Below are 14,197 nucleotides of genomic sequence, written 5' to 3'. Positions count from 1 at the left end.
GGAATCTTATAAATATTGATAGTATTGCCCTGTTCCAATTTCAAATGGACAAGGTCAAATACTTAAAAACAAAAAAAGTCAATGCAGAAAAAAAAATCCAAGGCTAAGATGCAAAATATTTAAAAATACAGAGTTACTGGTAAACTGGTAGAATGCATAACTCCTAAAAGTATGTCAGCTGATTTTATAAATACTTCTTTTAAAAACTTCTTTGTGCCATGGACAAAGAATTAAAAAGAAACCTTAATGTTTGCACAAGGCACACATTTTCGAATTAGCCAAACCCCTAACTAAACTATGTTAGATGTGTTAAAACACTGACATTTATCCAACAAAACGTAGAAAACTGCTCAGCTTGTCCTGTTCATAAAAAGGCAAGGCAAATCTAACCTATCGTAGCTAATTACTATCCATTACACTCTCAGTCATCACCAAAATGGTGGAAGGTGCATTAAAGAGCATCAATTAGCATTTACCAAAGAAAGCTCAGTTTGGGATTTGCCAAAAACACTCAGCTTCAGACTTCATGACAGCCTTGGTCTAAACGAGAATCAGAACTGAAAACCAGAAATGAGGGTGTTTGACACAAAGGGAACAGCCGACTGAATTCCAACATTAAGGAACTTCAAAAGCTGAAAGCAATGGGCAAAGAGAAAACACTCTAATGGCTGGAGCCATCCCATGACCAAAGGAAGATGGTTATTATTGTTGGAGGCAAATAATCCAAGCTTAAGGACATCACTACAGGTGTTCCTCAGGGCAGTCTCGTAGGTCCAACAATATTTAATTGTTTCATCAACGACCTTTCTTCTGGTCATAAGGTCAAAAGTGGGGATCTATAATGATGATGTACTATTTTCCACTCCACTTGCAACTTCCTGAAAAATGAAGCAATTCATGCCCACATGTCTAGACATGGACACTATTCAGGCATGAGCTGACCTTCTAACCATCCACCCAATATTCAATGGTACTAATCATTGCCCAAGTCACCATTGACCATAAACTCTCCCACACTAATATTGTGCCTACAAGAACAGGTCAAAGACTGGGCATTCTCTGATAAGCAACTCAATATCCACATAGTGTGGCAGGAATGGTATATTTCAAGTTAGGATCACATTTCTCCTAATCTATGATCTATAGTGAAATTAAGGAATCCAAGATCTGCCAATTTGAAGGCTAATGACACAAGCTTCATTCACTGAACAGCTAAAGCTTGGAATTCTTTAAGAACACAGATGGAGAACATATAAAAGGGATAATGACAAAGCATCATACAAACTGAACATGCCAGAAATACAGATAGAAGGCAGATACCAAAGGCAAGGTAAGAGGCAGATAATACAGGGAGGAAAAAATCTTTCAAGCCTATGACATGAGATAATAAAACATACCACATTGTGGCAGAATAGATTATTCCGCTAAGTATCCAGTTTAGGTCTGGCTAGATCATTGATTTAGACAAGTCGTTGACAATATCAGATGTAAAAGGTCATTCCTTTAGCTCAACAGTTCTGGGTTGGTTCCTAATAATTTGCTAAAAAACTAGGTTTGTAAATGTTAATTGATTGAACATTCTGCAACACTGCTTTATACTACCCTCACCTTTCATATTATGTAGTGCTATTGTTTTAATTTTGATCAGAAGTCTGTTTGCAATTAAAGAAACATCTATTAAAGTTAAAAAGGATTAAAAAAAATAAAGTTAGTGGTCAATGATCACATCCTGAAACACTTCAAATACTCACAAACAGCAGTACTGTCATTTATTAGGGTCATAACTCTTCTCGGATTAAGTTTACAGACACAAAATCTAGTTCAGAGAAGAACTGTAAAGATCAGGCTGCATCTGCAGAGAGTAGAAGATAATGAAATTTGAAAAAAAAAAGACATGGATCCTTTGCCAAGGGTAGGGACTACATTAGAAACATTACCTGGATGTTTTCCCCTGACTACTTCAACTGAACCAGCATTTGCAACTTTAATCACCAAATTAGAAATAGTGCTTTGACACATGACAGCCCAATGAGATGAATGAGTGTGAGTAACATAAACAACATTACTGAAAAAAAAAGGGATGCAATGAAAGCTGGCAGGACACCTTCAATGAGCGGTGCCTCAAAAAGGCAACGTCCATCATTAAGGATCCCCATCACCCAGGTCATACGTCATACTGCTTTCATCAGGTCAGAGGTACAGAAGCCTGAAGGAACACACTCAACAATTCAGGAACAGCTCCTTCCCCTCTGCCATGAACACTACCTCACTGATTTTTAATTACCTTTTTGCACTACTTACTGATTGTAACTTTACTGTAATTCACGTTTTTTCTATTATGTATTTCATTGTACTGCTGCCGCAAAGACAGTGAATTTCGCGACATATGCCGGCGACATTAAAGCTGATTCAATCAGTGTATCTTTCTAGGCAAGATATTTTTGTAACTTGACCTCCAGTGAGCCAAACTGTCAACTGCCAGACAGAACAGTCAGCAGATCGGTGAAGTACAGGATGCTGAACTGACCAATCTACCTATTGCAGCTAATACATACTGGCTATACAGCCAAGACAATTATATTGCAGCATTCAGCATAATGCAGTATAGCATTAAGCAAGACACAATTGTGTCTGAGTGGCAAGGATGTGCTGCAAAATTATTTTATACTAATCCAATTCTTAGACAATTTCAGCTTCAAGTAACAAATTACATACAGACAAGTATAAACACTAACTTACACTCCACAGAACTGTCACAGCTATTACAGAACAGTAAATAGGATCCAGTGACCACATATTATTAGAATTGTAGAAATTCTATAAAACCAATTTAAAGGGAGTTAGAAATTGCTAAAACTACACATTCAGAAAGGGAAACAAAAATATGTTAATAAGTATGCTGCATATTTCTGTATCTCCTAAACATCCTAACTGCCTATCACTACTAAGGTCAAAAACAAGCCAATGACAATACCATAATCTGCAAGTTCCCCTCCAACATCTACCCCATGGTCGCTGGATCTAAAATTCTGGAACAATTCATCTAACAGCACTGTAGGACCACTTTTAACCACACTTCTTGCAACAGTCCTTGTAAGGTGGTGGTGAACTAGTCACTGGCAATTTAGTATAGATAATACCTAATTAGTTAGAATGCAACATAATTTAGGGGTATAGATAAAGTGAATGCAAGCTGGCCGTTTCCATTGAGATTGGGTGAAACTAGAACTAGAGGTCATAGGTTAAGTGTGAAATATTTAAAGAGAGCATGAGGGAAACTTTTTCACTCCGAATGGTGTGAGTTGCCAGCAGAATTGGTGGAAGGGGGTTCGATGCATCATTTCAGGAAGTTTGAATAAGTACATGGATGAAAAGGGTATGGAGGGCTATGGTCCAGGGGCTGATCGATGGAAATATGCAGAATAAGACTGGCACGCACTATATAGACTGAAGGACCTATTTTCTGCTGTAGTGCTCTGACTATGACCAACATCATTCACATTTCAAGAGCAAGTTCAGTTCATACCAGCTATGAATTTAATCTTTTAATCGGTTTGAAAAGTCATTTTTAAGCATATTCCATACTATTAAGTAACAAGGTCAAAAGCATCAGCAGGAATGCGCTTTTCTTGTACATAGATATCTTGACAATTTCCCCCCCGTTATAATCCATGCAGAGATTATATAAGTTACCGCTTAATGTTGGCGAATGTGATGCGAAACTTTAGCAATAATTTATTTATCAAGCAATAAACTAGAAGCCTAATTTTAAATCCTAATTTCAAGAGCCCTTTTTGCCTCTGGTGCAGGCAAACACTATTTTGCTTTGGGCAAAATTAGTTTCTGCGCCTCACAATGAATATTATGAATACATTATCACATAAATGAATACAGGGAATAAATATTCCAGTCGCTAATCAATGGCTTAATTTAACTTATTCCAATATTTTAAGAATGCAACACAATGCGTTTTCCTTTGGGAACACCTTTGCTTTAGATAGGACAGGGAGTCCCAAAATTGTCTACGGCACCAAAAAAGGTTGAGAACCCCAGTTTTAAAGGGAGTACAAGTAACAATGAAACGGTCCAAACTGAGCTTAGCTAGTTTTACGCGTCAAGTTATTCGGTCTAGCTGGACTCCTCGGTATTTCTCTTAAAGTAAATAATCGGGCACTACTTTTACGATAAAATTAACTACACGAAGTATTTCTAGTCGTAGAAACATCCTGGTTTAGAAAGAAGCTGGCGCTTCTTTTAAGCCGCTCGGAAATTAAGTTTGTGACTCACCTTGAAGAAATTCTAAAACACACCCAATGGGAATTTAACACATGGCGGGAAGACCGGACACAACGTATAAGCGTGGAGGACAAGGAAATAAATGTAATGCTTCTGGGACAAAACAAAAAGCGCCAAAAACATTCGACAATAATTCAAACAACTGTAGCATTTTCCATATTGATTTTAGATGTCCAAAATCTATATTTTTCTTTTCGCTTTTTGATTTGTTCTGGGTTCAGATTTGAAGCAACAAAGTTCAAATGTGATTTCCTGTCTCTCTTAATCCCCTCCTCCTCAGCACCCCCTCGCACATTTATAACTCAGCAGCATATAATAAGCACGAAAGGCATTTATCCGCAACAGAATGCACCCAATACTCCGCTTCCATCCCGACAATTCCTCCCGTGAAATCACAGTGTGATATGCCACATTTTAAAAACGCGTTGGTCTCGAAATTCCCATAAAGACAAAGGATGCGGATGCAGTAACTGCAGAGGGTTGGACCAGCTTCCCCCTATGCTTCAGACTTCGGTTTTCCTAAGCCCCCGCCACGGGTGGCTAAAACACAGATTTATAATACACTTAACCATTGATAGAAATCACTGTAATCCCTGCTGCATCAAACAATACAACTCTTATCGGCGCGTCATCGTAACGAGGCGAGAGAATCTGCACCCATTCCCCCTCTGCTCGGTTTACTCTATAATGCCACTGTAAATTATACAAGGAGTAGAGAACCTAGCAGCGAGGGCAAACAGCTGGAAGCTTGGAGTAACCAACCACCCAGTGCCGCCGCCGCCGCCGCTTTAACTCGCGCACCAATCGCTGCTGAAACGCGTCAATCGGAAACATAAGCATACTTTCCCGCTGGCGGTGCCCCCTCCAACCCCAATTAGAAAGGGTTTGCGAGTCTGGACCGTCTGATCGCTGTCTCCTGCCATGATGCACACCAGTTCTTGAGGATTCCCCTTCCCCCCACCACCTTTTCGAATCCGGTTTAGTCTGGCCCCAATGAAAAAGGGCTATCTTGACTGGAATTTCTCAAGCATTTCTGAAGAATACCCGAATCTATAACACTATACTTTGCTGCAAATGCCCCGATATATTTCCTAAAATGAGCCAAGCCACTGATTCAGACAATCGCCATTCTCATGAACACTGCCTAGGCTGTCTAACTTTATACTGAAAGACGGGGGCGGAGCTGCGTCTGAGCAATGAGAAACCAGCCATTCATAGTTCATATTATTCGGAAGAACCAATCAACGATACCTAAAGTAGCGAGTCATATACACAAAAACCTCTGTCATGTTTAAAAATACATCTGTAAAAATATTTATTTCATAACTTCAGAAAAATCTCAAAGTGGCCATAAAGTTAACTATTTATTGTAAATGTTACTGACCATAGTTTAGCTCGAAATCTCTTCATTCCATAATTAGGTTCCAATAAAATGCTATAAAATACTTAAAAAGTGAAAACAACACACACAAAATGCTGGTGGAACACAGCAGGCTGGGCAGCATCTATAGGGAGAAGCGCTGTCGACGTTTCGGGCCAAGACCCATTGTCAGGACAGAAAAGTGAATATATTGCTTTCTCCAGTATTCACTGGTGCAGTAAGTCCAGTGTCGCATATAAACCATTAAATACAAGTGGATTGTAAAACTGATGTACCTTGGATTCTGGAACAACCTGCTATATGGCCTAATTTTCTGTAACCTATCCAAAATATATAACAGAACTTGTGACAATGGCAATAAACTTGACTTAATTTCACCTCAGTTCAACCAAAACATAATTTTCTACTTTGCACTTTGTACAGTAGTGTGGTTGGTGAAATTACTTTGATAATTTGCAAGCGATTTTATTTACGCAATAACTGGGCTTAGTGCAGAATTTGATCATCTATATGGCTTTCTTAATCTTCTCAGAATTAATAAATTATCTAGTATGAGTTTGAATATGTCCTTGCCATAGCTTACAAAGCAGGCATGATACGGAACTCAATAAAGAAAAAGTTTAAGAAAAAAAATATAGTAATAGTATTGAGGATGATTGAAGATGTAAATAGACCCAATAGAAAATCCAATATATTGTCCTTCTGAACCTTATATATACACACAGTATAGACAAACTCAAGCTTATTTTCTTAAGAACAAAACCGAACTAGAACAAAAAGAATCAATTTTATTGCAAAGTGAATAAAATGGTCAAATGTTGCTGTACTCTAGTGATAGTGATTCAGCTTTACTGGTTGGTCCAAGAACCAAATAGTTGGAAAGAAGTAGCTGTTCTTGAACCTGGCATGTAGGTGTTCAGGCTTCTGCACCTGCTGCATAACGGTAGCTGCAAGGAATGCATGACTCAGATGATGGGGATCTTTGATGTTGCCTTTTTGAGTCATTGCCTCATTTAGATACTGCTGATGGTGAGGAAGACAGTGCTTGTGACATATTGACCAGAGTGTATTCTTCTCTGAAGCTTCTTACATTTGAATTGCTGTATCAGGCCTAATGCAAACAATTAGGATACTTTCAATAGTACATCTAAAGAAGTTTATAGAGTATTCAATGATATGCCAAATATCATTATCCTTCTAAGAAAGTGAAGACATTGTTGTGCCTTCTTTATAAATGCATATATATGCTAGTACAAAAAAAATAAACATCACTAGTGGTGGTGTAATATATTTAAAATATTTATTTCAGTATATATATTTTGCAACGTATATCAATGCGACCTATATAATTTGACCACCCTGAAATTAAGCTCTCAGAAATTTTAAAGTCTGCAGAGAAGGTGGGCATTTTATCTTGTGCTTCTGTTCAAACATATTAACTGGCAAGCAAATCACCTCTTAGGACAAAATTATGTCCAAATATAAAGTGCTTGCATTTTTACCATAGAAAAGAAAGATTGACTTTTGTCATTTATTGCCAGCATTTAGGGCTGTTTTTCATTATGCTGTCAAAAAACCCATATTGATCTGGTACTTTCAGTGATGATGCAAACTCATTTCTTTGTAAAACAAAGGGAATCGGTCTAATTTGGCCCAACATCTTTGCTCATATGTTAAAAGCTTGAATTTATCAAAATAATACAACCAATCTTGGGCTCCTTATTTTAGACAGGATATACTGACATCAGAGAGGGTTCAGAGAAGATTCACGAGAATGATATCAGGAATGAAAGGGCTACCTTATGAGGAATGTCTGGCAGCTCTTGGGCTGTATTCCCTGGAGTTCAGAAGAATGAGGAGGGAATCTCATAGGAACATTCCAAAAGTTAAAAGGCCAGAACAGATTAGATATGGCAAAATTATTTCCCATGGTAGGGGAGTCTAGGACAAGAGGGCATAGCTTCAGGATTGAAGGATGTCCATTTAGAACAGAGATGCCGAGAAATTACTTTAGTCAGAGGGTGGAAAATCTGTGGAATTTGTTGCCACGAGAGGCTGTGGAGGCTGAGTCATTGGGTATATTTAAGGCAGAGATAGATAGGTGCTTGATTAGCCAGGGCATAAAAGGGTATAGGGAGAAGGCAGGGGAGTGGGTATGAATTAGATCAGCCCATGATTGAATGACAGAGCAGACTTGATCGGCTGAATGGCCTACTTCCGCTCCTATATCTTATGGTCTTATCTTCAATTTTTCTTGGCAGTATCATCTGGCAACTGTTAGGTTTGTCCCCGACTCATAAGAGTTCTGCAATTCAGGATGGCTAAGGACATTGCTTCATTAAAACATCAGTAACAGGAAGAGGTCATTCAGATCCTCCAGCCTATCCTGTCGTCAATTACATCATGGCTAATTAACTATGAAGTTCCATAATCAGCAGTACAATGGCCTCATGCATGGCACCATGACAAAAAAGGATTCATACAATGTGCCGCTTTCAATTTCAAAAGATACCGTTGTGTGTAATCAGAACAAAAATGAATAGCTTATGAGGAGAAAGTTGGAAGAAAAATAACCTTAGATTATGTTTATGTTCCATCTCTTCACATTCATACACAAAGCAGGAGGCAGAGGTTCAACCAGTAGGTTGAGCAGTAGAGGAGAAAAATAATCTTTACAATCAAGCCACTGATCCCATGAACTTGTAACTCCTATCACTTTGTGAAGGAAATAATGGAAAAAAAATCGAAAGTATTGTTCAAGTAGTTTACTAAACATCTGGATAAGCAACAAATGCTTTTGTGACGCTCATGCTTGTGATAATACCTAATTAAATGTCAATTTACTAACAGATGAAATGTTTATTTTGTGGGTGGTCTCAGTATATGTGAAATGCTGACAGTACACAGAAAGTATATAATGGCAAGGATGCCCACTAAGTACATACATATTGCACTCAGCAAACGTTCAACATGGCGTCAACTACATTGCAGTATAAGACAGAGAACACAAGTCATATCGTAATAGATTTGTACACTACAATACTGGATCAGTGGGTAAAAATTCCTCTGGTGACTCCAAACAAAACATCATGTGCAACAGCCTATTAAATGGAAATATCCTATTTCTTCCTAAATGTGCACGAGAATGATTAGTGCATGAATGTCAAAATTCTAAAGTGGTGTACAAAGGGCTCTGTTTAGAAGCTGTGGTGAAGAGATGGGAGGATAATTTTGTCATTATGTTGTTCTTGGCATAGCAATGCATAAAATGGGGAAACGTAACTACCCTAGTTAAAAAAACATGATCTTCAATGAACAAAATGAAGTCACAGCTTATATGACAAAACCTTGTGCTTAGGGGGATTTGAAAGCAAAAGTTCACCTGAGAATTTTGAGGCAAATCTAGCGAGTTAAGTACTGTACCGTGAATTATTTAGTGTTAAATGAAACACTATTATATAAACTTACTTAATGAAATCATTCTCAACTAGTAAATACAATTAAATGAATGCAATCTTTATTATGTAGGAAATATGTATTCTCAGAAAGTTTTCTATACATAATTTAAGATATGCTTATTACAGGAACATAGTAACACATAAATAACAGCCAAAATACATTGATAAATTGATTTTAATCTAACTAGAAATAAATTCTGATAAACAACTGACCATTGCCCTTGTTCAAGTATGGACACGTACCTTACAGTCTGAAGATTTTCATCAGCACTCCTTGTTTTTTTAAACATAGTGTTCTGTACCTAAATTTCTGAAAAACACGCGCCTAGTTATTTTTTTCCGCCCTCTGTGGGACAAAAGCTTGATCAGAGAGCCATTACACATGTTGCTCAATTCCCTCATACTATCTTGGCGTTCAAGACTTCAGTTTTGATGTTAAAGGACTACCTCGTGAATTTTTGTAACTCTATTACAGTACTTAACTGGCTAGAATTGCCCCAAAAGTGAACTTTTGATTTCAAATTCCCCTAACCACGAGGCTTCGGTATATGACTTGTGACTTCATTCTGTTCGGAGGATCATGAGTTTTTTGACTAGGGTAGTTATGCTTTTAAATTTAAATGCTGCTCGTTCACTGGACATTACAGTACTCATTCAAGTCCCCCCCCCCCCCCATACCACTTTGATTCATGGAAATCAAGCAGCAGAACGCAGGGATTTTTTTAAAATGATGTGTGTAGTGGCGATAATGGAGAGAAACAATCGCAGTTTTACTCCCCATAGGCCGAGTGATCTTCACAGAAATCAAACACCCATTATTGACGCTTGCTACACAGCAAAGAGTAAAGGAAGGGGCCATCATACGGTCTGAATCATCAACTGTTATGCCGCCTTCTCTAACGCTCCCTACCCTGCTGAATATTTGCAGTAACAGTTCCTATTGAAATAAGCCAAATATCCCAACAACTACCTAACACCGCCATTTTATCCAAACAGGGAATAATGGCTGACCCGCGTGCGCCGTCCCGCGCACGTTAACGTCCACCAAAAACAAGCTGGTTAAAATAATTTTCAGATATCCATAGGAATACAGGGGTTCGTAGTGCATACAGAAGAATAAAACAAAGTAGTTAAACCGGACAATAGTTTACGCCCTTCCTCCCATGAGCCACCGCGGCGCGGGCCCGTTGCCGGCATCGCTGCGTCTGACCCGGGTTTTGTCCTTGCACCCGAGTGACCGGTTCACCGTCCGCGGCCACCATGAGCACGATGTGCGCTGACACCATCCTGATCGTCTTCATCTCGGTCTGCACCGCGCTCCTGGCGGAAGGTGAGTGGCCTTCGTGCTGGCGACCAGCGCTGTCTGTAATGGGGGAGCGGAGCGGAGAGCGGCTGAATGCTCTCAGGTGTTGTGCGGAAACTTGAAATATTTGTAATGCAGTAAATGTTTTTCCTACTTATGCGCAAATTCAGAGGTTTTCGAAGTCTATGGAACAGCTGGACATATTTATCAAAGAAGGGAATTTCTGGTTTGGGCATTTCAAGAGGTCATCATAGAAAAAATGAATAAATAAAGTTAATGACCATTTATTGGAACAAAAGGAGAGGTTTGGAAATCAAATGTTTTTAATAATGGATAGGAGTGGGAGAGGATAACCCAAGCAATGTTGTGCCACTGACAAGGAAACCAAGAGAATCTTTAATAATCCGTTATTTAAATTTGTTTAAATGGGTAAATAAATAAACACAATGGAGGCAAGTCTGTTGCCTCGACTTGAGGACCTGAGTTATTAGGAAAGGTTGAATAGTTTAGGATTTTCCCCCCTGAAGCATAAGAGAATGAGGGGAGATTTGATAGAGGTATACAAAATTATGAGGGGTATAGATAGGGTAAATGCAAGCAGGTTTTTTTCCACTGAAGTTGGATGAGACTAGACCTAAAGGTCATAGGTTAAGGAGAATATGTTTAGGAACTTCTTCACCCAGTGTGATTATGGAATGAGCTGCTGGTGGAAATGGTGACTATGTATTTGATTGCAACATTTAAGAGAAGCTTGGATATGGATAGGAGAGGTATGGCGGGCTATGGTCTAGGTCAGGGGTCGGCAACCCGCGGCTCCGGAGCCACATGCAGCTCTTTTACCTCAGTGTTGCTGCTCCCTGTTGCTTTGGGAAATAATTGGTCAGTATTTAATTAAAATGTATTTTATGTTAGTTTGTTAGTTCTTGAAATGTAATTCTAAATTTGAAGATTATGGTGATCTTGTACAATCTAAATAAGACGTTGTGGCGACCCATTTCCTGGCACATTGGAACCGGCTCACAATTAGCCAGCGTTCAGGCTAAGGGAGATAGCCTACGGGGGTTTGTGAGTACTTGTCTTTTGCAGCATCCGCGCCCATGGGGGCCAGGTTGAGGGAGGCTTAAAAGCAAGGCTGTTTAGTTCGAATAAAGTTATTCGACTGCAGTTTACTGACTGCGTGAGCACACCGCTACAACGTGTTTTTATCGCTATTAATATACGTCACCACTGCCAATACCTGACACCCGTCAGTGCGCGATTTCTTTAATTTTTCGATCCAAGGTAGGCCAACTATGGAGAATTCTAAAAAAAGAAAAGTGACTGAAGAAAACAGAATGTTTAATGATACGTGGACGGATTCATTTGCTTTCACTGTTGACGAGACTGGTTTACCGGAATGCTTAATATGCAATGAGAAACTAGCAAACAACAAAAAGTCAAATGTTGCAAGGCATTTCCAGAATAAACACGCAGCCTTTGCTCAAAAATATCCGGATGGAGATGAGAGAAAAAAAGCCGTTTCGGAACTGATGCGGAAGGTTGATCTGAGCAAAAATCATTTCAAGCAATGGACGAAGTCCGGAAAACCAACGACATACACTAGTTATATTGCCGCTCAGGAAATAGTCAGGCACGGGAAGCAGTTTACAGATGGTGAATATATAAAAGAATCTTTCATTAAGATTTCAGAACATCTATTCACGGACTTTAAAAACAAGAGTGAAATTGTGCAGAAAATCAGGGATATGCCCCTCTCTGCAAAGACTGTCAAAGACAGAACCATAAAAATGGCTGAAGACATCACAAGACAGCAAATTAAAGACATCAATTCAGCTGTGGCCTACTCGATTGCCTGTGACGAGTCTAAAGACAAAGGTGATATTGAACAAATAGCGTTGTTCTGCCGGTATGTAAACTCTGCCGGGCCACAGGAAGAACTGATTGAGTTGATACCTCTAAAAGACCAAACACGGGGGGAGGACATCTGTGAGGCTGTCTTGAATTGTTTAAGAGCCAAAGGAATAAAGACTACCCACCTGGTGTCAGTAGCTACTGATGGGGCACCGAATATGACGGGAACGCACAAGGGAATTGTGGCTTTACTGCAGAAGTCGCTGGACAGAAAGCTGCTGATTTTTCACTGCATCTTGCACCAAGAGGCACTGTGCGCTCAAACATTTCCTCCGGAATGCACAGAAGTAATGGATGTTGTCATTCAGATTGTCAATAAAATAATGGCAAAAAGTTTAAATCACCGTCAATTCCGTTAGTTACTGGACGAGCTGGAAAGCGCATATTCTGATCTCCTGCTGCACAACAAAGTCCGGTGGCTGTCCAGAGGGGAGGTGCTGAAACGCTTTGTCGCGTGTCTGGAAGAAGTGAAAACTTTCCTGGGCAGCAAAGGGCTGGAAAAGCTACACTTCATGGTAGACATGACAGCGCACCTGAACACGCTGAACACAGCTCTTCAGGGGAAAGGACGTACAGCCCTACACATGATGAAGGATGTTTTGGCATTCGAGCGCAAGTTGACAGTGCTTTCCAGAGATTGACAGAAAGGCACTTTGTCTCACTTCCCCAATTTGAGAGAGTTCAAACAAGGTCACGACATGATAAATTCGGAGTATTTACATTCTGCAATCATCGCAATGCAAACATCGTTTGGGAAACGCTTCTGTGAGTTCAGAGAGGAAAAAAAACACATTATCCTTCCCGGTCACTCCCCTAAGCATTGATTCATCTCTACTGAATACGACTGCATTGGCAGGTGTGAGTAAACCTGATCTTGAGATGGAACTGGCCGACATAGCCGACGAAGACATATGGGTGTCCAAGTTTAGACGCTTGACAGCAGACCTTGAAGATGTTGCCCGTCAGAAGGCCGTTCTTGCTCAGAAACACAAATGGAGTGATATTTAAAACCTCCTCAAACCGGACAAACTTCTGTTTGAAACATAGAATGCTATCCCCGACATTTATGTAAACATTAAAACGTATGCGCTTGGAGTCCTGTGGATCTTTGGATCCACATATGCATGTGAGCAGGTGTTCTCCAACATGAACTTTTATTAAAAACAAACATCGCGCACGCCTCACAGATGACAGCTTGCGATCCAGTGTAAAGATGAAGGTGACGTCATACAGCCCTAATGTGCAGACGCTGTGCGCTGAGGTCCAGGAGCAGAAATCCAATTAACCAAGTATGATAAATATTTTAATTGCCTATTGTTTTACGTATATTCATATTTTTTCATTGTTCATTGAAATAGTCCTTTTATTTTTCAGGTTGACAGCTGGCTGACGTTATTTTTGGTTTGCTGCTGGCGGAAAATTTAAGTTCAGCGTTTTTCATAAATACAAGATGGACTCAAATAGACATTGAGTATTTTACTTAAAAGTAACCTTCAACCCAACGTCTTTTTTTCGGAGTTCAAAATGTTTTTGTTGCATGCAGAAATGTAATTTCGTTTTCTCTGCAGGAGTTCATCAATTTCATAAATGCAACACATTATAGTTTGTTTATACATAGCATAAAGGCAAAAATACGTTGTATGCAGTGTTATTTCATTTTAAATGTCAAACGGGTTTTGCAGCTCCCAGTGTTTTCTTTTCTGTGGGAAACGGGTCCAAGTGGCTCTTTCAGTGGTAAAGGTTGCTGACCCCTGGTCTAGGTATAGGTCAGTGGGATTAGCCGGAATTACAGTTTGGCATGGACTACAAGAGGGCCTATCTCCATGCTGTAGTTTTCTAAGACTCCAA

The 14,197-nt window shown here is 39.5% G+C and overlaps 2 protein-coding genes and 1 long non-coding RNA gene across 6 annotated transcripts in view; 1 reads left to right on the top strand and 2 right to left on the bottom strand.

Annotated features, from left to right (window-relative positions):
* Positions 1–5,700, bottom strand: part of uck2a (uridine-cytidine kinase 2a) — a 42,793-nt gene extending 37,093 nt beyond the window's left edge. The window contains exon 1 of one of the 4 annotated variants that reach the window (XM_059984774.1): positions 5,681–5,700. In XM_059984774.1, the coding sequence (XP_059840757.1) occupies positions 5,681–5,683 (3 nt within the window). In that variant the 5' untranslated portion in view covers positions 5,684–5,700. Of the gene's footprint in view, positions 1–4,865; positions 4,887–5,138; positions 5,458–5,680 lie in introns of those variants that run through there. The other 3 variants (XM_059984772.1, XM_059984773.1, XM_059984775.1) reach the window with 3 other exon arrangements.
* A 745-nt stretch (positions 5,701–6,445) lies between these two features.
* LOC132402142 (uncharacterized) lies at positions 6,446–10,099 on the bottom strand. Its single transcript, XR_009514814.1, has 2 exons — positions 9,379–10,099; positions 6,446–6,788 (listed from the first exon to the last, which is right to left on the bottom strand). It is a non-coding gene; the product is annotated as an uncharacterized LOC132402142 (long non-coding RNA).
* Positions 10,100–10,283: 184 nt separating this feature from the next.
* tmco1 (transmembrane and coiled-coil domains 1) overlaps positions 10,284–14,197 on the top strand; it is a 29,845-nt gene continuing 25,931 nt past the window's right edge. Inside the window, exon 1 of the mRNA XM_059984776.1 lies at positions 10,284–10,465. Coding sequence (XP_059840759.1) covers positions 10,396–10,465 — 70 coding nt within the window. The 5' untranslated portion in view covers positions 10,284–10,395. The remainder of the gene's footprint in view (positions 10,466–14,197) is intronic.

Source organism: Hypanus sabinus, chromosome 11, assembly GCF_030144855.1.
Source record: "Hypanus sabinus isolate sHypSab1 chromosome 11, sHypSab1.hap1, whole genome shotgun sequence".
NCBI lineage: Eukaryota > Metazoa > Chordata > Chondrichthyes > Myliobatiformes > Dasyatidae > Hypanus > Hypanus sabinus.
The sequence above is the reverse complement of the archived record's forward strand: the minus strand, read 5'-3'. Positions and strand labels throughout refer to the sequence as shown.